Below are 26989 nucleotides of genomic sequence, written 5' to 3' on the forward strand. Positions count from 1 at the left end.
AGGCTGGAGCAGCCAGGTCTACCAGGGTCTACTACGATTTCCCCTACCCCCATTATCAGGTGCAGATCAGTGTCTGGGGAGAGCATCTGTGTACGTGTGTGGTCCTCTCCCCACCTCCATCTGCCAGGGCAGGGCAGCCTCGTGCAGCTTCCCTGTTTGACCGGGTGCCAGCTGAGCCACCAGGGAGGTACATTTTCCTTGCCACTGCTGCCACATCTGATCTCTGGCTGAAAACCAGCCCTCCGCACCTCCCCTCTGAGTGCAGGTAGGTTTTGTTTGCTGAGGCGGAGGGCTGCAGAGCCTGCCTTTCTGCACTGCAGTGCCGGCAAGCACATCTCACAGGGACATTTATCCCTGCTTCTGACTTTCAGGCTTCTATTTGCTCGGAGATATGAACAGAGAGACTTTTATTTCCACAATTTAACCTGTTTAACCTTGTTTGTCTTCTAACAAATCCCATTTAAGTGCTGTTCTTTTTATTTCAGTGGCTGGCGCAGAGGAAAAAGTTCATCGGGAGAGAACTCCCTCTGCTTGTGCCAGAACTCACTGAAGGAAAACAAGCCTGGGGTTTGGGCTCCAATTATTTTCATTGCAGATTGGCCCAAAGCAGTCTCAGGGCTCTTCATTTCCCTCGTGAAGCCTGTAGGTGACATCTTACAGATGGTAGCATGGGGAAGGATGGTGGCAGGGAGCAGGTGGACATCTCCAAGCACCTTGACCCATCTCTGCCCTGCCCCACAGCCACGTTGGGGTAAGGATGGTTGGGGACAGCCCGTGTGCTGGGACCACGTGTGGTGCATCTCCATGGGACAAGTCCATCCCCAGGGAAAGGGGGACACCGAGCATTTTAGGAAGGCACCCAGCTCTGTGTTGAGCACCTGGAGCAAAGGGTTTTGGGGGCATGGTGCTCCACAGCGTGCACATCGCACTCCTACAAGGCAAGAAAAGGGGGAGAGAGTGGAGGCAGGGGAGAAAGGAGCCAGCTGCTTCATGTATGAAAAGATTTGCCAAGCTCCCATGGTTAGATTTAATAGCTGGGTGCTCTGCGCCCTGGAGAACAATGTAATTTATGTCATTCCCGCTAACGGGCTGGTTTGATGGTGAGGGCTTCACTTGAGTTGCCTAAAACGTTAACAAAGGGGAAAGCGAAAACAAACATGAACGCTGTAATAAAAATTATGAGGATTTTGGGGAGACTGCCAGGCACATTTTTCTAACGGTACAAAGTGGAAAGCGGCTCGTTTTGTCTATTCTAACTCAAAGACGTGAAGCTGGAGTTAGAAATAGAAGGAAATAATTAGGCTTCGCTTTAACTTCACAAGTTGCTGGAACATAAGTCAAGTCACCCCGTTGTGCCTGAGCAGCGGAAGCGATGGTGCATTTTTTTCACTCCAAATTAATTTCCTGTTCTTGAAAAATGACTTCTTAAGCATCCTTTTTAAAGTGCTTTGGGGATGGGAACAGGAGGGGGCAGAACGGATCCAAGGGGGCCTGTCCTTCCTCCCACGTCTCGCCAACCACAGATGTGCTCTGCAGAGGGCTGCACCATCCAGGGCTGCTGTGTCCCCATGCCATTTTGTGATGTGGAGCCGGGGGAGATGGACACCAGCAAAGCCCTGCTCCCTCCCCTGGCCACAGATGGTGACCCGATGGGAGATGTGAGATGCTCAGCATCCCTCTGCCACCCAGCCAGACCCAGGTTTGCTTGCTAGTGACGGTGGCTCTTGCCACAGAGCAGCTCCCAAGCTGTCCAGATCACCTGCTCCTGTGCTTTGAGGCTGCTGAAGCACAGAGTAAACCTGAATACTTTTAACTGAGCTTTAAAAACACCACCTGAGCATCAACTGTGGCACAAGGACAAGCACGGGGCACACAGCAGCATGCAGCCAGCACTGTGCAAACCTGCTCCCAAGAAACATCCCTTGTGGTCAGCTGGACTATACTCTGAAACACTGAGCTACATATTTAACCAAATACATGTAACCTCACTGTCTGTCATCACTATTTCGGTGTATTTATTACTTTACTTTGGTTATCAAGCGGAATAAACCCCACTGCCTTGCAGCTGTGCTGTCTCCAGTTGTTTTCCCTGCTGATGTTGGAACAGGACGGTGAACGGGCTCTGCTGGGCCTGCACAACTCCCCGACTGCTACACCTCCCCCTGCCAGCCCCTTGTATCGGTCTCATCTTCAACTCAAACAACTCTCATTTTTCCACTGCTGGCAGCAGAAGTTTTGCCTGTCATTGATCCTTATCGGCCCCGTCTCTGACTCGCTTTGCTGTTCCTGATGTGGATGCTGCGAAATGGCACGCTAACACCTCTGCATAGTATCTCACGTGGGGGGCACAATTTACTCAGAAAGAAGCCCTGCGGTTTGCTGGTTTTCAGCTTTGCTGTCTTTTTGGAGGCTGGGTTACCAAACGCAATCGGCTGGATCCAAGCAACTTGAATTAGCATGGGACACACAGCCTGCATATAATGAATGCTTTCAAGTCATCCCTTCCCATGCATGTTTTGAGAAGGAGCTCCACCTGCCACCGTGCTATTTGTCTGGTTTTCCCAGCTGGCAGCAAAGCCGCCGGTGTTTATGAAGTTAACTGTATATTTTGCCTCCAGCCAGCCCTGCCCCGGTGCTGCTCTGCTCCAGGTCATTAACAGCTCTGTTAATCACTGCTGCCAGCCTGGTAGCAGAGCCTACCCAACTCCTCACCTCTTGCTGCATTACAATGAATCACTCCTCCCTCCCCACCCCACTTTGTCTCCTGCCTGTTTTCGTTGATAATCAGAAACATCTTTTGCCTGCTCTTGCAATTTCAGCGCCTTGAGTACCTTCACGGAGCGAGCAGGGCTGACAGATCTGACAGTGCCAGCCAGCTCCTCCGTCTGCTGGGTTTTGCTGACTAAGTCCTGGTGCCGTCAGCGCCGAGGAGGGCACGCAGCCCAGCTCCAGGCAGGGCGGGGAGCGGTGGGAAGATAAACTCCTCGGCAGCTGCCTGCAGAGCAAGTAGCGTGGCATTTAATCCAGGCACAGGAACGTATTCCCCATTCAGCACTGGTGGTGATATTTCCTATGTTTACAGCCAGGAAAACAATCCGATGGCCGTCCTCGAAGGCTCGTTGACCACTTTATCTATGTTCACAAATGTCAAAGGTAGCTCATCCCATCCCACCGCCCTGCATGATGCTTGTGCCCATGGAGATGAGGGCATCCCAAAAAGGCACACGGCACCTTCACTACCCAGCAAGCCAACCAGCAGGAGAGCTCACAAATGGCAGACTCTTAGATGCCTGCAGAATACACTCTGGAAGTGAATTTTGAATTCATGTCAAGCACTGGCACGAGGAAGTCGCTCCTAAAAAGCTGTGCTCAATCAGGGAATAGATACACCTCGTGGCCTTGCATCCAATCAGCACTGCCTGGCTGACACGAATCTCAATTAGTCACAGCAAAGCTCGCAGCAAACGTTAGACAAGCATTTGCTGAGCTGGAAGGCTTTCACTCAAAACCTGTGGTGTGGAGGAACGGGTGAGCACGTTGTCACTAGAAATTATCGCCAGCCTAAACAGGTAAGAAAGACAGAGTCTGTAAGGGCTTCCCAGAAAGTGGATTTTAACTTGAAAATATTAGAAGAGTGCAATGAAACACGAAGCCCAGCTCCCGACATCCACTGAAGGACAACCCCACCAGTAGGGAGGTCAGATGGGGAGGCCATGCTCTGCTTGTGGGCTCAGAGGAGCTTGCATCCACCTGAAAAGCACCTCCCTTCCCTTCACTGAAGACAAACTTCTTTGCAAAGTCATTTTTGCTTTGCAAAGGGGATGTGCCACTTGCTCAGGCTGCCAGGACCGGAGCTTTCCTGGTGGCAGCCTTCATCTACCCTGTCACAGACCAAACTGGAGGTGGCAGACAAGGCCTCATCACCAGGCCAGGTTATGTATGTGTCCCACAAGATGTGCTGCAGGACAGCATTCCTGCTTCTCACTTTGTGGGTTTTCCCTAATGTGCTGTTTGCAAAAGTGTGGGAAAAAGCTACTGGAAGGGCATTATCACGGCCAAGGATTCCTCTCAGCCCCTGGGGCTTCCCTAGAGAGATGTCTTGAGGGATTTGTGATAAACACAAACTTTCCCTTTCCTCATGACCAAGGCCTTTAAATGACTTGCTGCTGCTGAGACCAAAAGAGGACATTTTTCAGTGTGTCTGGTTCTCCGTTTCTTTAAATTGCCTCCCAAGTCTCACTTCACCAAAAATCAATGCAACACCCAGGATGCAGGTGCAGCCAAAGCTAAGCTGCTCATGGCTCTGCTGTGGTGCTCAAGGGTCATGGCCAGCTGCTAACAATTAAAGCTGCTAATTAATTAAATTAATCAATATTATTAATTAAATAAATGAACCTAGAGAGAAAGCACCAGTAAAAGCTAAACTGGGATCCCACCCCATAGGACCTACAGTGGCAGGCTGTAGCACTAACTAGCAGTGGTTGCCCTCAGTCTGAGCCTCCTCTTCCTCCTTGTCCAACTCAAAAACAGGTGGGTGTAGAGCAAGCTGAATTTTATTTTTTTTTATTTTTTTAATTTATTTTTCTTCCATTTTAGGAAAGAAAAAAATATGTAGAGTTTTCTTTTGTTTGTTTGCTTTTCCTTTCCTCTGGATTGCTATTCTTTCTGTGGGAAGCTTACACTCTAACTTCTCTTCTGTAGCATTTTTCCTATTGCTCACTTTCCAGCTACAAACCTCTCTATCACCAAAAGTAGGTTTTACTTTAATGAGCTTCTTCCCCATGTTTCTTCTGAGTTTTGCCTAGGGGGGAGGGGGGAAGCTTGTGCCTGTCTGTGGAGTCACTCTCTCCTCAGCCCATTTGGGATATCCTGCGCGTTTTTAAACCAGCCTGCGTTGTATCTGTAGTCTGAATAATTGGCTGTAGGAAGATATACATCCCTGGGTAAGGACTGAGGAGGCTCCCAAGGGGCTTGCTATTCATCACCATGCTGCCAAACCCACCAGCTAGTTAGCTTTTACATATCAAGTTTACAGCGCATTGCTCCATTTATTTTATTTATTTTCTTTTTATCTTATTTTTCACCCATTGCTGAAGCATTCGGTATGTAGGATCAAAATATATAAAAGGAACGTGTCCCCTCATTGCTTCCTCTTTTCCAATTCACCAGGGCAGAATACAAAAACCAAGAGAAAGTATTTTATATTCCCCCATCTATTACAGTTGCGAGCAAAAATGTGCTGTTGCACACAAACGCACCCTCCTCAGTTTATAACAGCTCTTCTTAAATAATCCTAGCCAGTTTATTAAGCCTGACCTTCTCTTTTCCTGGAATCATAAGGCTTGGCTCTATTCAGGCTGTCCTTTTCCAGGAGATTCCCCATTTGAGCACTCAAAATGCTTTGTGTCTCTCCTCACACACAGCACTAAAAGGACTGGAACACAATTGCTGTTTACCCAGCCTATTTTCGCAAGTGCAAGGCCTACAAAGCTACTTCTTACTTCACTGGGATTTTAAAGCAAGGGACGAAGGGATATCGAAGCTGCAAGTTTTTGTAACAAACAAAAATACTGCAAACTTCATTTCCTGCCTTGTTGCCTTATGGTCTCTGTGTGCTAATACCCTCAGAAGCAGGGTGGTTCAGTGCTTTCCCAAGTCCCTTTATTTTCAGTCTAATTTTTATTGTTGCTTATTGCTACCACATCTGTGTTCATCACAGGAGGGAATGTCACTTGGAAATGTGAGGCTGGGGATCTGCTGGGCCACGGAGTGCTCCTTTGGATGAGTAACTCCCTCTGAGACTTCCCATGGGCATGAAATGAGGTACTCATTTTACTTAAGAGTTTAAAGATCATTGCTTGAGAGCATGATATCAACATAGACCAGAATATCAGTAAAGAGAAGTCAAAAAACTGTGTTTTTAGATGAATTTCCCTTCAAGAGACTGTTGGGCCATTAAAAGAAAAGGATGGTGATAAAGTTTGTGTGTGTGTCCAGATAAATTACCGGTGGATCAAAGTATCAGCAGAGAAAAGGATTTCTTATTCCCAGGCTTGAGCACAATATGCATGCAGAGGTGTCTCCCTGCCCTAACAGGAAAAAGAAGCTTGAAAGGAAGGACAAGCCACCTGAGATACTTTGACCTGAGGGCCCTGAGTTTAACTAACCTTTGAGACATTCAGCCAACTGCTCATTTTTTCCAAAGGCCTTTTACAATAGCAGCACAGAAGGAAGAAGTTGGAAAAAATCAGTCTTCTTGGCTGGAAACTAACCTTGCTTTAACTGAGGATCAAGTATTACCTTCTTAAAAACATACATTACCAAGGTTATTTTACTTTTTGACAGGCTTTCAAGATAGGCCTTCAAAAGCCTGCTTTTACCATCAGCAGCTCACTGGGCCTGGCAAGAGCACGTTAAACGCTGCTGCACTGCAATCACCAGGCGGGGAGCCATGCCAAGTTTTGCTCGATTTTTAATTTAGCTCTTCTGTAGGAGTCTCAGAAAGCCCTCTGGTCTTCATGGCCCTTCAGTTAACTGCAGGAAAACCTCCTGTTCTGCACTCAAAGCTAGTTACTGTGGTCAGCACTGGAATAGCTGACACCGAGCGATCTGCAAGTGATGCCAGTAAGTTGTGCACATTGAGGGAAATGCCCCCATCCTTTGAGGAACCTGAGATACACTGGTAGAGAGATGCTGAGAAGGAGGGAAAACATCCCGTGTGCTACCCTGATACAAGGTTTGCTGTCATCTTCTGTGCCTTTGGTGACTTGTGGGTAGGCAAGTCCTGAAAACTTCCAGGCAGAGAACTGATTTCTGTGTCTTGCTTGATGCTTTCGTGAAGGACACAGGATGCTTCAGATCCGGCTTGGGTGTACAGCAGGTGTGCTGAGGGACAGGGTCCAATCATGGCCAAGCACTGTGGCCTATGGCTTGAGTTTTGGCAGCAGTGCATGGATTTTGTCACAGGAGGAGCACACCCTTAAGAAAGCCAGTCATGAGTGGTGGTGAAAGGCCTAGAGGGCAAGGTGTATGAGGAGTGGCTGATGTCCCTTGGTTTGTTCAGCCCAGGACAGAGCAGGCTGAGGGGAGGCCTCATGGCGGCCTGCAGCTCCCTCAGGAGGGGAGCGGAGGGGCAGGCGCTGAGCTCTGCTCTCTGGGGACAGCGACAGGACCCGAGGGAACGGCATGGAGCTGGGACAGGGGAGGGTCAGGCTGGGGGCTAGGGAAAGGTTCTGCACCCAGAGGGTGGTCGGGCACTGGGACAGGCTGCCAGGGAAAGTGTCAAGGCACTGAGCCTGTCAGAGTTCAAGGAGAACTTGGACAATGCTCTTAGACACATGGGCTGATTTTGGGGTTGTCCTGTGTGGAATGAGGAGCTGGACTGCATGAACCTTGTAGATCCCTTCCAACTCGGGATATGCTGTGAAATACTCCCACAGTGCAGTATCATTTGCACTTCACAGTGCTAGAGGCCAACAGAAGCAGGGCACTGTGCTCTGGGTCATCAAGGCACTTTGCTTTTGGTGCAACTCAGAAAAATTACTGCATCAAGCATCCTAACATCCAACGCTATGGACTCTATTATCCCACAGATCCACCTTTGGCAGCATGTTTACCTCAGCCAGTGTGTGGTTGCTTCATCAATCACAAAATGGACAGAGCTGCTACAGAGTCTGTCCACACAAAGCTAGGGCAATGGGAGGTCTGCTCTAAGGGGATTAGAGGGGGATCTCTGCTTAATTAGTCTAAGAGGGCTGATCTCAGACATCTCTTACACAGAGTAAAATGAGCGACCTGGTGATCTTTGGATCAGTCAATTACTGCACACACCACAAGGTGTGATACAGACAGCTCTGGCTAAGACTTGCCCATGCAGAAGAAATGTGGTAGTCTGAAAGTAGTTTAGGCCCACAGTGATGTGTGGCTGGTCAGGAGTGATTATTCAGCATACACTGTTCTGCAGTTTGTGATGGACACCTCACATCTAGCCCTCCTCTGTGATGGAGAGTACCTGAAGGCTGTTTGTAAGGAAGATGCAGGTTTAGGTGATCACATAGGCAATTAAAATAGCTGTGTATTTCTAAACTTACTAAGTCCCAGCTGTGGTCTGCAGCAAAGCTTTGCTAAAGACGTTGAATCTAGCAGCTGCTGCAATGCTAATCCAGCTTTCTTGGTGCTTGCAGCACCACTGTTGGAGGGTACCACTCATCACCCAGCACAATTACTGTGTGGTAGACATCAGTTGTTAATGCATTTCTTTGCAGGGAGACTTGCATGCGGAGGAGAAAACAATTTTATTACCACCCTTAAGCCCAGTGAAAACCAGCTTTCATAATCTTTCTATACTCGATCAGAGATCTTTATGGATAATTTTGATATTGCCATCCAAAGTCAATGAGCAGTCAGAAACCCTTGTATTTTCCCCTGTAAGCCTACCCCTTTCTTTCCTCTTTATTCACATTTATAGGTGACAAACAGTAGCAGAAACTTTGTTGCAGATACCTGGATGAGGAAATGGGAATAGGCTTTATTTTCTATATTGTTTGTTTGGGTTTTATTTTTTATTTTTATTTTTTTGGTGGTGCGGGTATTTTTTAAACTTTAGACCAACATGCCAAAAATAAGAAAAAATGGAAAATCTTAACAGGAGGCAGCATTACAAACTTTTCCAAAAGAGGGGTCTTCAGTTCTTGGAAAACATTGCCATTTATAAGCAAGTGAGCTCTATGTATAGTTTCAGTGATCCATAGGCTCTCTGTTCATTTCTGAGAGCAGGGGATAAGCAGCTTCTGCCATCGGTGTTTGCTTCCAGAACAGTTTGCTAAAACATGTCTGCGAAGTGTGAAGTCAAGACAATAAATAAAAAGGAAGGAGAAAAAAAAAAAAAAAGGTGCATGTATAGGGGAAGAAGGGAAGAATGTCTCTTCTAATTGAAAATAGTTGCTTTCCACATAGGAAAAAATTTTTTTCGCCACCTGGGAAAAAGATGCTCATCCAGTGGCAGAGGTAGCCCTGTTGCTATTCTTTCTCTATACTGACAAATATGATGTTTTTGCCTTTTTTTTTTTTTTTCTAGACAACCCAAAGAGCTCCAAGACTGGAGTTGCCACTGCTTGATGGGAAGAAAATATTATTACTCTTCAGACTTCCTGTAAATGTGAAAAGTGAACCAGAAAATAAGCATTTTGATTTAGATGTGAAGCAGACATGGAAGACTCCTCCCCAGTTATCTCAAAGTGTGTCTCCAAGTGGATGTTGTCCTCCTGAGTGAAGGATGCCCACGTGATGGATCAACTCCCTCTTTAAAGGCAGAAATCAGGGATAATCTGAGTAAACCATCATGCATAGTGGAGCAAGTAAACAACATGCTGCAAGTGCACGCCCACACTTAATGGTCTTTAACTGTTTGAGTAAGCAAGTTCCCAGAAATAGCTGCAAATACCACCTTCATCAAGAAAGGGTGCTTGAGTTTATCTTATGAGAAGTTGCCACCTCTTAGGAAGACTTCTGGAAAATCTTGAATCTTCACAGCTGCATCTTTCCCTGGTAAATTAAGCAGAACCAGCAGAGGTATTATCTCAACACAAACCGTAATAGAAAATCAACAGGGTCACCCTCCCTGGAACAAATCTACAGTAGAGCCACACAGGAAACAATGTGAACTTCAGCTAAAATTGACTGAGAGAAACACACGGGGCTTTACAGACTCTTACCCCATTACAGCAGCACCAGCACAACTCCTGAGGCTTTGTGGAGAATTTGAGAAGAGCATTGCTCTGTTTTGCATTGAAAGTCCTCATTCGTTCACTTGCTATCAGTCAGACACTTGTGTGTCATCCTTTCTGCTTTGCAGAACCCCATCTTCTTTGATTGATCAATTACTTGTGTTCCCGTAATCAAAATCTCATACGGAAATACTGTAAAGGTTAATTTATCATTGCCTTAATTTAAGAGAGCAAGACTTAATTTAGGAGAGCAAAAGCTATTTGAAAGCTTTTCCTGTCCCGGTGTTGGTCACGAGCCATGAGGCAGGTTATGTTTGCCTCCTCAGACCAGGCCTCTACCCCTGGGGTAGTGAAGTCCACCCCCAAGTCCCTTCCTAGGGGACCTCACTGTCAGCAAGCCCAATTTCTGCTTCTTCAGCAAGATACGCTAAGATGTACGGCTGGGAATCCTCCCTGCTGAACGGTGTCATCCTACTCTTTCCCACTCTATTTCTCAGCTCCCACCCACTGCATATAAATACATACCGCCCTCCCTAGCAGCTTCTCTGCAGATCCTTCATCCCAGCTAGTACGAGGCCGCCTGCTCCTTGCCTTCAATCCTTCCCTCACTCTTCCTCCAAAGAGAAGCAGCTTTATGCTACCAGCAGCAGAAAGACTTGCGACATCGCTTGCTCCAAGCACTGAAAAAGAGTGGGAAGAAATTGCTTCGCTCAGCAGTTTCCATTCCAGGATGAACGCTCACATGCACTGTGCAAGGTGCCTTGTGCCCAGAAGTTACTATAAATGAACTACAAAGGGCCAAAAGCATTGCCTGCGGCAGCTGAAGACTCTGGATGCCAACTTCTAACTTGCTTTGTACTGACTAAAGTGCACCCCACCCCCTCAGTAGCTTATAAATATGTCCCAAGACAGTGGTTTTAGGGTAATTTCCCTATGGTTCAAACCAGAAAGGTGCCAGATCTTAAACTATTTTAAAGAATTTTGCATATGCAGAATGATGCATCTTCCTTTGTTTTATCCTGAGAAACAACCGAACCATTTTACTTAATATACTGGATTACAGCATTTTTATTATTATTATTTTTATGTTCTCAGCTGTAGGAGGTGTGTTTTATTTTTCTAAACTGTTATACAACAGGAAAGATAAGGTGACACGTCTCAGGTATTTGAGGATAACATTTTTCCTTTGGTTATTGAACTGTACAAGGACTCTACAAGAATGAAAAATCCATTTATGTAGAATACTTCCCATTACTGTATCAAGGTAGCTTTATATCTCTTTCAGATAGAAGAAATTTTTTGTAGAATGCTGCTTTTTGAGATCCAATTCTCTGATACAGCTGCCTTTACGTTACTGTGTTAGTGCAGGAATACTTACAGACTTGGTCAGCCATACAGGCTGTACTTCTCCCCTTGTGCTTACCACTCTCTCTATCGACCTTCATTATCAACAATCTTTCAGCTGTATGTGTTCACCTCCAGGCAGATCCATCTCCGCTCCCACCTCACTTTTCCATCCTTCAGCAGGATTCCTCTGTGGCTGCTGGACCTCTCATGCACTCCTTGGAAGAGCAGACAGGCATCGTACCCAGTAGCCTTCACCCGTGGGCACCGTACCGTGGAAAGTTTGCAATAAATTCTCAGTGATCCCCAAGCTGTTTCATATTCAAGTCAAACCAAAACGTGCGTGCTTGTAAGTACACTGAAAAAAAAAACACCTCTATCAGAGCAGGATGAAGATTTGCTGTTTTAGTGATTCCAGTACTGCATGGTGTCTGGTTCACAGGAATATTGCTCCCCTGCCACCCACTTGCAACCCAGCCTCTGAACACAGCCTCCCGTCTGAAAGTCAGCGTGGGCTGTGCCTGCTCCGTGCCCAGACAGAGCTAGAGGAACGCCAGTTCCTGCTTCCACGCCGCGTTGGTTTCGCTAGGCAAATAGGCACAAAGTCTAGCAAAGCTTGCACAGCAACAGCTCTGAAGGCTGCTAGGCAGTCCAGCCGCTCAGACAGGGCTTTTATGGTCATTCTTCAAGCAAAAGTGCTGTTTAAAAATGTTAAGAGGCCACATGATGAACGTAATGTGGGAGCTGAGGCAAAGAAAAAAATAAAAATAAAAAAATCTTAGCACTATGTTAAACTCATGCAGTACTTTCTATCTGCAGTGTGAGAAGACAGAAAGTAGTGCAGCTAGATCCAGTAAGACTGATACCTGTGCAAGACAGAAAAGACATTTATTTCCAATCAAAACATTTTACAAACCTTTCGCAGAGGCAGCTAGCTTCCTGCACAAGCTAAAAGTAAAAAAAAATGAAATAAAATAAGAGGATTCAGGGAAGGCATAAGAGCAAAACATTCAAAGATTTCTAGTTGTGTTTGTAAAGAACATGTTTCACCAACTTTTTTTGAACTCTTTAGAAGAGCCCAATGGATTCCTGTTGTCTCTGTATAGATATCTTCTTGGGCAAAAAGAAAAGATATTAATAAATGAACAGTATGGCAAGAACCCATCCACATAAGCTCCCCTGGAACTGTTTTACAGAATGAATTGGTGTATCAGAAGCACAAAAACAACAGTGTGTGCCAGCCCTCTATACTATCCATAGAACCAGGAGCTTTTAAGATGTGCCAGCCTCAGGCTTCGTGTTCCTTATGGCATGCATGACATGAAAGCAAGAGAGCATCAAGCACCCATCGTTACTGAGAACAGCGTATTTTAGTGATACTGGCATGACCAAAATGTAACTGCTGATCAATGCCAATTAGCTAGAATAATCCTGTTAGCATTAGCTCAACTGTTCATTTATCTCTGCAATGCTAATTGTGTTTGAAGTTCTTTCTAACGCTGACTCCTTTTGTACTGCAATGAAAGCCTGCAAAAACACTCATCAATTGAACAGCTGATATAGGGAACGATCCCCTTTGTAACCCTTTGTAATCCTCAGCGTTATAAAAGTACCACTGGATACTGATTGTATCATATATTGACCAAGTTCATGCATTGTTTTAATCTGTTTTACAGGAACTATCATCCTTCTGCCATAACAAGATATGTATCTTATCAAATACCAAGTCTTGATGATTGTTGTGAGTGTATATTCCTCTAAGAAAACAAACAAGAAAACCCCAAACCTTTGCTTTGGTTCATTATCAAGCATTAACTTAAATCACAACACGCATCCATCTGTTAAAATGAAAATATATTCTTTCTTATTGCTTCTTAATTTGTACTAGAAGAGCGTTTTGGCAAAAAATGCTTCGCTGAATCCCAAAATAATTGACAGCATGTTTGAAATGACTGGGCAGCTCTTGTTATTAGCTTTGGATGAACTTTGTGACCAAACCAAAATGGACAGTACAGAAAATCCAAGGGCAGTTTCATTAAATAAATTTATTTGTTAAAATAATTTAACTCCAAATACAACTGCTGAGTTTGCATTGAGTTCTATGTACAATTCTTGTTTTATTTGAAACATCAAGGTTTAAACAACTGACATTGTTACAAAACAAACTGTTGCCCCATTTTATGTTGCCAGTTGTATTAGAGCTCAACAATTATCTGTGAAATACATTAATTCACCTCTGGGAAACTCCAAATCAACAGCGTTACGCCTGGTTCCAGCACCCACTTCAGTCTTTCTTCAAACCCTGATCAAGAATTAACAGATGCACAACAATGCAGATAAAGCCTCCTGCAGTTGTCCAACATTTGCTTTTGTCGCGGAGTTTCACAATTAAAGCCTAGCCAGTGCTTGGACAGCACACTGGCAAAAAAATAAAAATAAAAAATAAAAATAAAAAACAAACATGCACAACCCCCCCCCCAACCAAATGGCTGACATCTTTAGGCAACATTCTATACAGGAAAGCAAATACCAGTAGTTTTCCCACAGAAAAGTAATGGCAACTGTAGCACTGGGGTTAGGGAGAGGCTAGAACCAGAACAGAAGTCATCAAATCGGTTTGATGCTTTGAAGGGGGGGGCGAAAACCAACAACAACAACAAAAGCAACTACGTGTAATACTCGAGATCTGATTCCCGTTTTGTTTGTTTGCTTGGACCAGTTTCTTGTGTGCATTTTTAAGGGAAAGAGGAAACAGTTGCTATCACTATCATCGCTTAAAAGAATAAAAGTTGCAACATTATATATATATAAAAAACAAAACAAAACAACAAAACCACAATAAAACAGGAGAAATGCTGTCTTTGTAGAAAAGGACAAAGCTCTACAAGGACAGCCAAAGGAAAAAGCGGGTCTTTGGAACAAATCATAACGTTTTAAGGCATGTTATAAGAAACTTTCCAATACTATAATTGGTAATCCGATCAGGGCACGAATTAAACACCGACCAATGACTCCCACGGGGTGGCCACAAAAGCGCCGTGTGGCTCACTCAGCTGCGTTTCTGCTACCCCTGGATTTTGGAAAAAATCTCTTGTCAAGTGCAACTGTCATTGATTCAAGCTCCACTACCTTCACGTTAGTGGAAATACAAATAGTGCATAACTACTTCCTCGGAATTACCCGAAAAAAAACAACACAACACTTACGCTTTTCCCCCCCGCAGTACTGCACGGTGGCATACACAGCCTAGGTTTTTGAAGACGTGAAAGTGTACTGAAAAAAGCAAAACTGGGAAAATATTGTCACTGATATTTTCTGTAAGGAATTGTACTGTGCCATTTTTCCTATGTTAGATCCGTTTCACAATATGAACTCCACATATTGTACTTTATGCCATTTTGTGGTCAATTAACAATTTCCAAGGTAAGATTTTTAATACCTCTGTAAATAATGTTGCATAACGTGCACTTTGCACCTCCAATTAAGCATTTTTGATTTTGTTTTTTTGAGTGCTTATACAGTGGATCTCATGCTGACAAGCTATTTGGCAATTTGTGCTGCTCAATAATCCATTTCCCAGTCTAGATTTCCTAAAAACTGTCACTAAAGCAAGACTTCAGCTGTTGAATTGATCTTGCTTCAGCATGGTGGCTGCCACGGCAGGCGGGGGGGAAGAGAACATTCATACCATCTAGTTTAGGCATAGAAGCTGTGGACCCAAACTAAAAGCCTACGTTTGCTATATAGTCAATGGAAAGAGGTAGGTGCCTCTAGGAGGGCGATTCGGAGCACCCCAAAACGGGCATTCAGATGCCAGAAATAAATGGTGTGAATACCTCTCGAAGAGAAAGAACAAAGCGCGGTAACAAAAGCTCCGTAAGGTAGACATTGGGGGGGGTAGGGGGGGGAAAAGGGCTACATGAACTTTCGAGTAAGGCGTCATTTTGTGTGACATCTAATGCCCTTCCAGACGTTGGCGGTGGAAAGGTTTTGAAAGCTTAAGGGCAGAGATGGCCAGTTCTCTTCCGTCAACATGATCTCCTTTGTTCACCATCCACCGAACTACAAGTTAAAACGTTAAGAACACGTATGACAAATCTGCAAAGCGTGTTGCACTTCAGTTTCCTGTGTAGAAGATGAGAGCATTTTAGGCAGTTCTGCAGATGGAGGCAAAACTCTCGAACCTAACTCCAATTACAGCATTTCTAAGGGCCATATACACACACACGTACACACTCAACACACACGCACACCCCAGCACCCCTGTTTGCACTCGTTGAAACACAAGGAACTACACTGTTACTGCACAAGATTGAAAAACTAATGAATGCATGGTGTTATTTAGACCACAGGCTCAGTGACTGTATTTTTATGGCCAATTTTACCTATAAAAGATCCAGCTCAAGACAATCTCTCCAGCATTTAAAATCTAAACATTGTGATTGAAAACTTTTCTATACTTTGATTGTAAGACTTCAGAATAGGTATTTCTGTGCCATTAGTCATGCAAATGATAAATACTTCACTGCTATGAAACTAGCAAGCCAGAGCTCGAGCATCCTTTCAAAATAAAACATTTGCTCCCACCATTTAACACTCCAATAATTGGGGAAACCTTTGAATAGTGTGTCAGGCAATTAAAGAGCCATTTCCACGCTCACCTAAGGAATTATAACTGCAACTATTTCACCTCTGAACCAAATGATTTCAGGTGGTTATCCAATTTGCGTTTTCAATATTAAAGCTACGAAAGAGCAAACGTGATTTTCAAAGGTTAGTTAGGGATCACACCAGAGAACATAGCCCTTCAAGGCAAGAAAAACTGTTGTCTTCAACAAACTTAAAAATGCAGGATGTTCATACTGTCCCATGAGGTTTCTGCAGAAGGGAACATATGGATGCAACATGGCTTAATTTTCCTTACAAGATGGTACTAGTTAAACTATTAAAGTGTTCCTTGTTAGTAAGGCTCAGCAATTTTTTTCATCACAGTTGCTTCCTCCTGGTTCAGTAAAGTGATAAATAAAGATGCTTCCTGCTTTGTAAACAGAGGGTTTGTTTGGCTTTTTGCAGACCAAAACCTGAAGTGATCCTCCATTTCTGAGCAGCAAAACAAAAGATTCAAAACATTCCCATGCCGTCCTGTTTCTTCACCTGCCACTTCTTTTCGGATCTTGCCTCTCGTTTCACACACCGATGGCAATGTCTTCTGTTTCAAGATGTGGGATAAAGTGTTGAAATAATAGCATCACTTTTTGAAAAAAATCCGAACTTATATAGGTCTCTGGTAACCTCTTCCTCTAACACTGTCAGAAGTTCAGGTGAAATCAACACATTTGACTGAACGAACTTGGCCACAAGTGATAGCGCACACCTGAAGCACAGCGGTTTGAAAGACTTGGCTCTCCTTTTGCGCTCCTGCTAGACGCCAATGGTCTTCAGAGATGATTTTCTCCACTGCTTCTGTTTCCCATTTCCAAAGGGTTTCTAACTTCTTCGGAAACGGTGGCTGTTGTTGCCGTGTGACGTGACAACGTGCGTACGCTCAACTGGAATGACCCTGTAGATCAACTGGCTATGCCATAAAACTGCAGGTGCTCAAAGGGAAAAACGGGTGAGATGTGGTCATTTAACCCAATTATATATCCAGAGTCAGTGATTGACTTCCAATGCTCAGCTCTGAGTTAATGATGCTACTTCACTACAGATGTATTTCAAGTGACCCACAAACCAGGAAGTGAAGTAGACAGTTTTACCACCTTACAAAATTTCTGCAAATCAAGTCCAGGTTAGGTCATTTTTAATGCTATTGTATATTACATGCAGAACAGCATGGATCATCTTTGTCTGGCTGTGCTGCATAGTTCATTTGTCTAACAATTTCCGCAAAGAGCTCATCCACCATTGTTTTACTTTTAGCAGAGGTCTCCATAAAAGGGCAGCCCCATTCTTCGGCTAAGGCTCTGCCTTCGTTCGACGACACTTCTCGCTCGCTTTCCAGGTCCACTTTATTACCAACCAGAATTACTGGCACTTTCTCATACCTGCAGTTTAAAAAAAAACAACAACCAAACAAAAAGAAAGCAGCAATCATTATATTTCAAAAGAAACAGCATTTGAAGATGTAAACACCTATTTATGAACACTATAGAGCCAACAAGAAAGGCAAGTTTGGACAATGTGAACATTCTACTTGGAAAAAAATGCTTTGCATGTTTTGCACCATTTTTGCCCATCTTTTTACACAAAAACTTCCTTAAAATTCAAGGGAGTTCTTCCTCCTCTGAATGTTCTTCATCACCAGGAAACCTGCCCACTATTACCTTTTCTACGTTGTTAATCTCAGTTAGGGTGCAAGAACAGGACCGTGGTACTACCCTCTCTCCGACATTACATCTTCCTTCTCCCTGAACAGGTTTCACATTGCATTTCTTGCTTGCAATAAGGAAGATGCATCACTCCCCCTTTTCAAAGGTACATCTACCTTCATTTAATGCACATGGAAATCTCGGGTGAACAATAAATGGGAGTACACCAAAGTGCCAGTAAATTCATTTGGAATTCAAGGCAGCCCCCTACAAGTCCTGTCTACACACAGAAGTATTATATAAAAACAGGCATTAGCTAACGCAGAAGATACAGCTTTTCCCTGCAGCATTCACATCATTATATGAGTTACACAAGCTGAAAAGAAAATTAAGTACCAGGCAATGCTATCACAGTTCTGCTTCATCACCAACTTGGACAACACAACAGATCATATAAGCTTTGAAGGAATTTATTACTTTGAACCTCTCTGTGAGGGGATCCTTGGCATTTTTATTATTATTATTTTAATTAAAATGCCTATCTTGTTTTTTTTCCCCCCATCCTCACATGCATAAAACCCTTCTTTAAACATGGATCTCAGCAAGTCTTTAGTCAGGTTTTAAATTTACATATTTGACATAACAGAGAAGAAAACACTGGGCCTATTTCCAAAACGCTTTTACACTGGTTTTCTCATAAAAGCAACAAGGACTAAGAGAAGAAAAGATTATGGTTTTTAACACTTGAACTAAACTAATATCCAAGAGAAACAAGATGGTTGGTTCCCTCCTAATTTAAACCTCATTTTCTACTTTGTATTAGCTCAGTAGTGCTGTTCTGAGTCAAACAATTTGAGCCAAGACATTCATTGTTAACAAGTGCAGCAGTTTAAGATGTTACTGTCCTAAAGCCACCTGTAATAATTTATTTATCCCTCTCTTCTTTCTGCCTCCCAGGCAGGGCAGCAGAGCGGAGCTGGTGCATGTGGTTCCGCAGCTTGGTGTGACCCAGCAATGGTGATGAAATTCGGCTGTGGAGACTCTGCACAGGAACAGGGAATCTACGTGTTCCTGTCGACTCGATCCCAGAGTCAAAGGATAAAAGTACAGGAACTTCTCAAACCAACTTAGTATCTGAAATTGGTCCAACTATGTCATAAGATGCACGTGAAATTCTAAGCTTTATAATGTGTCTTCTCCGAGAACATCACTTAATCCAGAGTTTAAGGCTGTGGTCAGTAACTGTAGAGGATTCCCCTCACTTTTTCACCATTTATCCTATCCTCGTTTACGACCTGAACAGCCGCAATCCATTTCTGACTCTCTAGATGCACAGTATTTAGCACAATGATACCTTTGGAACTCTTACAAGAGCTAAGTTGCCATTAATTAAATACCAAAATACACACAAGCATCTTGAAATCTGTCCTCCTGCGTTTCAGCACATGATGGCATAGTCTTTAATTACATAAGATGGATGGTGTTGAACAGATAAGACAGCAATTCAGTATTTTTCTTTTAATCATTGCTATCCGCGTGCATGTGTCTTATTTTATTTGCTGTACAGCATTAAAAACCTTTAATGGAAGTGGAAACAGCTGCACCTTCACTATATGTCTTGAATATCTGAGGGCCCCAAATGCAAACCTTTTTCTTCCAGCTTCCATAGATATTCTCTCTCTTCTCAATTTTACAAGTGGGAAAACGTGAGAAATTCAGAGTAATCGCTTGAGAAGCATTCAGCAAAGAAGTAGCTGAGCCAGAATTAAAACACAGGATCACCTCTCTTCTTGTTCTGCAAGATCACTTCAATTTGTTGAGAAACACAGAGGGAAGAAAAGCCCACACACTTGTTGCAGATTTACAGATAGTTCAAATAAAACATGTTAGTGCTTTGAATGGTTTGAGAACCCTAGAAAAGCTGTGCAACTAAATATCCAAGGATCTGTTTTCTATAAGTGCTTAGCATCTGGGAAATAGGGGGACAGAAATTATGAAGCTTCATGCTAGATGACAAAAAGAGGAATTGATGAGCTGATGGGATAGATATAAAAAACTTAACTGAATTTATCTGCACAGGACTATCTAAGAACTATTACATGGAACAGACTGAATCACCCTTCTGTATTGCTTTTTTTCCCCTGCCTTCAGGGCTTGTGTTTGCCCTATTCACTACCTACCTTCACTGTGTAACATGAGATGAGAATCCTACAGTCAACAGCCGTATTTACCTCATAATCTGGATTTATCTGATGACCACTATGTAACATTGAGTTGTACGAAAAATGTTTCTGCAAAACCCTCACATTGTTTTACTCAAATACTTCCTCAAAGGGCAAAAATAAGGTTGCTCTTGCAAAACACACATCTGTATTACCTCACCTTTGAGCAGTCAAATTTACAGAGCAACTACTTTATGTGAAGTATACGTATATTTTAAAAGGTACACTGAATGTATTAATTCTGATTATATTCTGGTTTTATACATATATATATACACAATGTATATGTATATTCTGTATGAAAAGAGTCTTAATCTGTCTTTCTACACACAAAAGTTGTTATCCATCATCTAGATGAATGCAAACTGGAATATCACAAATAATGGGAAAACAGTCCATGGACACCAAGCAGAAGACTGGCTGCAGTATAGGCTTAATCAGCTCCAGTTCAGTATTACTCAGTATCACAGAGATGTCTGTGCCTTATATTCTCTGAAGATCAGGACGATGATGGACCACCATGCGCTGGGCCGTGCCACACCTGACCTAGCAGGCCTCTGCAGAAGCTACGTGGCTCCAAGTCAGCCCCTGCTATCTTCAAAGGCCCTACGGGTCTCTGCAGCGTACTTCCAGCTTTAGGGTTCTGGTCACACACCGCAGAAAACCTAGAAACCCTGGAGCTGGCTATTGACTAAACGTCTCTACAAGATCTGAGGGTCAGGCTGGCTCTCCATGCTTGTCTCCCAGAGCTGCCAGAATTTCCTGCCTCACTCAGCACCCGGGCAGATCTGTTTCTGCTGAGCATGGAGGAGCTCCCCGCTTCCACTCCCTCCTCACAGTGGCAGCTGATCCCACAGGAGGCTACTCAGAGGTCCCACACACACGACTTCGGCCTGCCCTGGTTTTGGCACACCGCTGAGGTGGTGGGCAGCAGCACAGGCCCACTGTGAGAAAGGGAGATTTGTCAGATGTGTCAGAACTACGAGATTTTAATGAAATTTGAAGGGAAGAAGAACATCTATTCCCCCACAGGCTTTTCACCCTGCGGATTTCAGTGACCCAATAGGAAAACAGCTTCTTTATGAAAGGAAAAAAAATAAAATAAAGAGCTGTTATTAGGTTATCTGGCACCCGAGCAGCAATGCAGATCCTTCCCATATAACCACAAAACTCAAACCTAGGACATCACAAATCCTTCCAAAAGCTTCAAGCTGGATCTTACCCACTCACAAACACGCTCCTGAAACAGCCAGCGTGCTTTTTATTCCCTCAAATTCTGTCTCAGCTTTCAGCCAATTCTGCCTCAGCATATACCTATCAAATTGTGTATCAGCAGAGCAAGAGAGGCTAAAAACCCACTGCCTATACTTGAGCCTGGAAAAAAAAACACAACAAAACACAACCAAATTGCTGTTGCTGCCATTCCTGGATGTGTGAGAGGGCAGCTATCCACCACGGGAGCTGTGTAGAGGTCTTGCCTTTAGGCATGGCCTGCTTCCCCCTGCCTGTCCCCGTCACGGTGGAGAAAGAGCACGTTCCTGCCCCTCGTTCCTGGAGCAGAAAAATCCAATTTTCTCAGCACTGCTGAAAAGCTCCAAGCAGCGCTGATCTCTCCTAATGAAAAGGCTGAGGGCCACATGAAAATAAGGACTGCTGCCAGTTTGCTCTGTCTCGGTGCGGTGAAGTATGTATTCCAGGGCAAACATCACAGCAGAGCTTGAAAGCAATATACTCCAATGTAGCACGGGAAGACTTGACTTTTCAGGACCTCAGGAGGAAATTTTTGCAAGACCAATTACACGTGTTTGCAGAACGTGTTTAAAGAACAAGGTACTTCACCCTGCTGAAATGATCTCACTATCTTCGGCTCCAATCTGATGGGTACAGAGCAGCAGCAGCTCCTGAAGATATAAACCTGACTGAGATCATTTACAGCCCCGTGAAGGACACCAGTGCAGAGTCAAATACCATCATATCTAGAATGTCACTCCGGCAAGATTCAGTCCTTGCTCCTTAAAAGATAACCAATATGTACTTACCAGTCTCAGATAACTTTATTCAATGCTAAAAGACTACCCTGATATCCATCTTTACAAGCTTCTGGGACCAGCAGGCCACGGTAAATCCCCCCAGTTTTCCTGAGGATGGACACCACAGCCACACAAGATCAGTAAATACACAGACTTTAAATGTTTAATGCAGCTCAGCTATGCACCGCTGACCACACAGCCTTACATGACATAGTGATAAACAGTTTCTACATTTTATCTTACCTCACATGGCACGTCCACCCGCATTTCTGTTTAGATTAATATGTATACTTTGAGTAACAGCTTAATTAACTTGTTAAACATTTAGAAAGTCTCTAGATGAATGGTATGTAAATGACCTCCATAGATTTCTACCTCACATTTTTTCTACCTCCAGTCTTACTCAGAGAGAAAAACATGGGCAGTACAAACATCACATCTGAATTTCTTTTACATTTACAAGGTACTTTTCAGATTTCTGGTTGAAGCTGTCACTGGAGAAAGATGAAAAAGATGACATGAAGCAAAAATAGAATAAAATGAAGAATAATAAATAAAATGAAGAACAAAAAATTAAGAATTTAAAAATATACACCACGATGCTGATAAACAGATCTGACTCCCTTAAACTGTACTAGAGATTGTCCCGTATCCCTAGAACAGGAAAATAAATAAGTTATGCACTGGACCAGAAAAGGAGAAGACAAAAAGTGCAAAGGGGTTCCTACTTTTTACTTCCCATTCAGGAAATGCTGCATCTTTTCTAGGATTTTTGCCTGAGCTCCATACCAGAGCTGGACATGTTGAACCAAAATGCAGAAGCTTTCTGTATAATAAAAAACAAATTAAGAGAAAAAAAGATGTGTTCTTAAAGACTATTTTTATGACTACCTTAATTCCTTTTGAAGTTTACGGAAAGATGTATGGATTTCTAGCTTTATACGTTAAACACTGTGACCACTGAAATGCAAAGGTATCTATCCATGGTAACATTTCCTAATCGTCGGAGGAATCTGAGGTTTGAAACCACCTTTATCTTCTTCTTTTACACACAGTTTATTCCCTCCTGCTTTTCTGAGGGTGCTTCTGACACTTTTCATACTAGCTCAAAAAGGAAAGCCTGTAAAGTGGTAAGGATACTAGGGAAAATGATGATACAAATATTAGCAGAAGGTCAGGAAAATAAGTATTCTTCACTTCAGACTTCCAAAAAATTATGATAACCATCTTGCCAAAAGACACAGTAGAATAGTTCTGGGAAATATGAAGTACCAAAAATAGCAGTTAAATCCATTAGATTGTTTATAAATTCATATGCATCTATTACTAAACATTATTTTGTAATGCAGCTTGCAAACTTTGATTGCCTGCAGTGAAGTCTGTCTTAACTTGAAGTTTCCTCAACTAGGGAAAGAATTTATTCTGCGTTTAACTATCAAGACTGTTTCTAGCCCTTTAACACAGTTTCTTGGATATTTAATGTAAAATCCTCCATAGATACAAATCACTTCAGCTGCAGAGAATAAGAAAAGAGACAGAGTGTTCCCCAGTCTGGTGCTGAGCCTCTCAGACATGAGGATGAGAGGAAGCAAAGCTACAGAATCATCAAGTGCAAACATGCAAGCTGAAATGTTTATTTAAAGCTTCCAATTCTTGAACCAAAGCAACAGGAGAAAAAGAGGTATCTATTCTACACTTTTATTATGTGTATATATATATATATATATACAAGCACTTCTTTACTACATTACTACCTTACCTTAAGAAATTTAGGTTGAAAGGATGTTTCACTATTTCCAGACCCCAATTCCTTACATTTTGGTAGTTTTTAAAATAAAATTAACATTATGGGTTAAATCAACAGCACGTGCCCTGTCTGTAGAGCTCTATCTTGTCCCTGTGGAATTCTACAAATACACACCAATGAAGATGTGCCTGTAACTGTATACACAGATCAAATGTGTCAAGAGAAATAGATATATATATAAATCCAAAAATAAGTAGGTTTTTGCAAAGTTTAAACTTTCCACATTTTGCTCTTTGCAACATGAAAACTATTGCAGCTTCTCGGGTAAATCCATACCTAACAGCTGTAAAACCCACACCACCGTGATACAAACGAGTCATTCCAGTTTGCCAATTAATTGCATTTAATATTCAGTTTTGTAAGCTAGATTGTGTAAGGATTTAATTAGTTAAGCAACAACTCCCAACTAAAAAAAAAAAAAAAAGTCTTAAAATCGTTTTTTCTAAATGAGTAGATGTTAAAGAGCTTATTGGAAGTCCCACTGCAATTAGGTGCCTGAGTCATGAATTATTTTGCTGTACAGAACAGCGTATGGCCTAATTGCGGGACGACGGATCTAACGTTTCATTCGAGGCTTTGACATGAACTCCCTATAAAGCCTTCGGGAAACAAACTCTTCAGATGGGTAGACTGAGGATAACTGTCCGGTTAATTGTACTTACTCATAGAACATCGAATTAAATAATAATTGTAAAATGACTTGAAGAATAATATTAGTATAATAAATAACCACCACACCACATTGCTCTTGAGAAGACTTCAGAAACTATCCTTGCTCTTGTACATGAAACCTGCTGGTAATAATCACCTCAGCTTAAATTAAATACTTTAAAGGCCAATTCAGTTCACTGGTTGTTGTAGTCCACTTACACTTTCCAGTTTGGTTTCAAGGTCTAACTGAAGTCTCGGCCAATCCTAGTTTCACTGAAATTGTCTGACAGGCTCACCTTTGGTACTGTGCCTAGGTAGTATTAGAGGAAATAGTTGTCTTCCAACCAAAAGCCCAAGAAACAACAACAAAACCCAGTGCAATGAAGCCCTATATATACATACATACATGTTTACGTGCACACACACACAAATTCACATATGTATTCACACACACACAAATATATTTGCTTCCCAACTGTTCCTACAAGCACTTTTTACTTTAACATGTTACTTCTTGGTAGCTTACAGCTGAGAACTTGCTAGGGACATAAATGCTGGATTATATTATCCTTTACATGTACTCAAAGGTGTACACCACCTCATAAACCTACATTCCTTTGCTGCAACAGATGATATGTGTCATCTATGTATGAAGGGCACTGAAGAATTTTCCAGGCTACTTCCAGTCACGTCAGAGATAAATTCTCATTTACAGAGGATTTTCCACATCTAAGATCTCACATGGGAACAGTACAATGACAACCTCCTTCCAGATGTTCAGCCTGCTTCTAAGGGTCATTGCAGATAAAACCTCTGCCGGCAGCTCCATCACCTGCTTATATAGAAGAGCAAGGCTGCCTTAAAATTCAATCGCTTGCCAGCATGCCCCATGTGAGAAGAGATCACCATCCACTTTAATGTACCAAGCCAGTCCTAAAGAAAAATTACTGATCTTCAAGTTCCTTGGGAGACCTTTTCCTCAGCAAGTTCACAGAAGCCCATCCATGTTTAAATCGCATCCAATGGCATTACCAGTCCCCCTCAAAGAAAGGTTCTGGCACAGGAAGAGGCAGACAAGCAGCCCTTTTTGCACTGGGATGACAACAGGGAGCCTATGACCCAAGTAACACCAGGTCTCACCCTTTCAGGCACTCAATAGCCTGTGCAAATAAAAGGTAGACTTTCACCTTAAAGAGTATACTATACCTTTCCCTAAGTATCTATCATTCCAATTCATGTCTAATGCTGAAATCAATTACCAACATTGAAAAGGCTTGCTGTGAACACATGCATACACGTATAGTATTTCAGTCCTTGCATCCCCCCTCTATACCACTCAAAGGTCTCATCTGATAGCAGCAATAACCATGAGCAGAAAAGGCAAGGCAAGTGTTTTTACCTGACCTTTTTCTTCGTGACTTGTTCTCTTATTTATAACATGATACTTCCAAAGCAGCAGGAAAAATCAGGATGTCCTACAAACCTGAGGTTCTCACAGGTGCATCACTTTCACTTAGCTCCTGTCTCGTACTCAGTTTGTGTTGAAAGAAGTCAAGTTATCACAAAGGCTACGAACAGATAAGGCACAGTAGGGTTGCTTAAGTGCAAAGCTCTCACTCAAAAACTGCAGAAACTCTAAAACTAACCATCTAGTTTAAAATAAATAAATAAAAGAATACAGCTACTACCGGTAGCAATGGCTCAGCATCTTGAAAATTAGGCTGCATGCTGATGTCTTTGAACTTTGTATCCATAATTGAAAATTACTCTTAATGACTGTATTAGTTTTCTGACCTTAAATATTTTCAAGTCATATGCCATGGTAATATAGTAATGTTTATCTCAATGGGCATGACTGGATGTGTCAAGGGTTTTGGTGCATACCACATGTACAACACGCAGAAGATACTACAGTTATAAAGAACAGAAAATGCTACAGAGTCTACCACTGATATTTGATTTTTATTTTAAAGTCTTCCAGACGTAGCCACTTAGAATTAAATTTTCTACAAGGTGTCAGAGGATAAAACACATTAAGTGAGAGGAGTGCCAGCACGACGTGGGTTCAGTACCAAACCCTGCTAAAAGACTTCCTGAGTGATTTCTCACAAGTCCTTTAAACTCTGTATCTCTGGTCTCCACCTGGAAAAACTGCCATCAGCCTTTACCTCAGAGAGCCTAAGGCATGTCACCACCATTGAGGCCTTCCATCCTTGGTCACCTGCACCCCAGCTGTTCTCAGCAACCTGCTACGTAACTGCACAAACCTTCAGTTTTTCTTTACAAGCATCCCAAACGTGTACATTAAGACAGATTCAGTGCCAACACCAAGCTTGCCAGCAGAGATAGTAGAGCCTTTAGATGAGGTGTGCCTCAGAGCAGGAGCAAAGAACAAACACCAGAGTGGGGAGGAAGCCAGGGTTGCTACCTCACTTCAGCTGCACAGACTGGAGCAAACAGCAGAGCTCATGGTATCTTAGAACACTGACATTGAAGGATTTGTCCTCCTCCTCGCGTCTCCATACAAAACTTGCACAAGGTCAAGAAGCCTACCTACTCCGACAACGTGGGACTGAATACAACCCTTTGCAAAGGCAATAAAAAAATGCATGCAGGCCTCTTGAACATCATACAGCAAATTTACAGAGCCTATTTTTTTCACACTTCTAATTTATGAGATCGTGACCCTAGCAGGTGCTACCATTTATCTAGCAATACATGCTTTGTCACAAGAAGCTTCTCTCAGAACCATACTTTTTGAAATGCAAACCTTCAGATGGATTACTGTAATGTTATAAAAGGTACTGTAAACTTACTGCACGAGGAAGCACTGACAAGCAGGGGGAAGGAAAGTTGCCAAATAGATTTGTACCACTTCAGATATAGCAAAGTGTATGCCTGT

The 26989-nt window shown here is 42.9% G+C and overlaps 1 protein-coding gene and 1 long non-coding RNA gene across 3 annotated transcripts in view; one reads left to right on the forward strand and one right to left on the reverse strand.

Moving 5' to 3' along the window:
- Positions 1-4290: 4290 nt before the first annotated feature.
- On the forward strand, positions 4291-13555 carry LOC119715649 (uncharacterized). Of its 2 annotated transcripts, XR_011806370.1 has the most exons (3): positions 4381-4530; positions 5720-5823; positions 9077-13555. It is a non-coding gene; the product is annotated as an uncharacterized lncRNA (long non-coding RNA). The 2 variants fall into 2 exon arrangements; XR_005262922.2 differs by lacking the exon at positions 5720-5823 and having other exon boundaries at positions 4291-4530.
- RAP2A (RAP2A, member of RAS oncogene family) overlaps positions 13096-26989 on the reverse strand; it is a 30365-nt gene continuing 16471 nt past the window's right edge. Inside the window, exon 2 of the mRNA XM_005027684.6 lies at positions 13096-17113. Coding sequence (XP_005027741.1) covers positions 16876-17113 — 238 coding nt within the window. The 3' untranslated portion in view covers positions 13096-16875. The remainder of the gene's footprint in view (positions 17114-26989) is intronic.

The sequence above is a fragment of the Anas platyrhynchos genome, chromosome 1 (assembly GCF_047663525.1).
Source record: "Anas platyrhynchos isolate ZD024472 breed Pekin duck chromosome 1, IASCAAS_PekinDuck_T2T, whole genome shotgun sequence".
In the NCBI taxonomy this organism is placed as follows: Eukaryota; Metazoa; Chordata; class Aves; order Anseriformes; family Anatidae; genus Anas; species Anas platyrhynchos.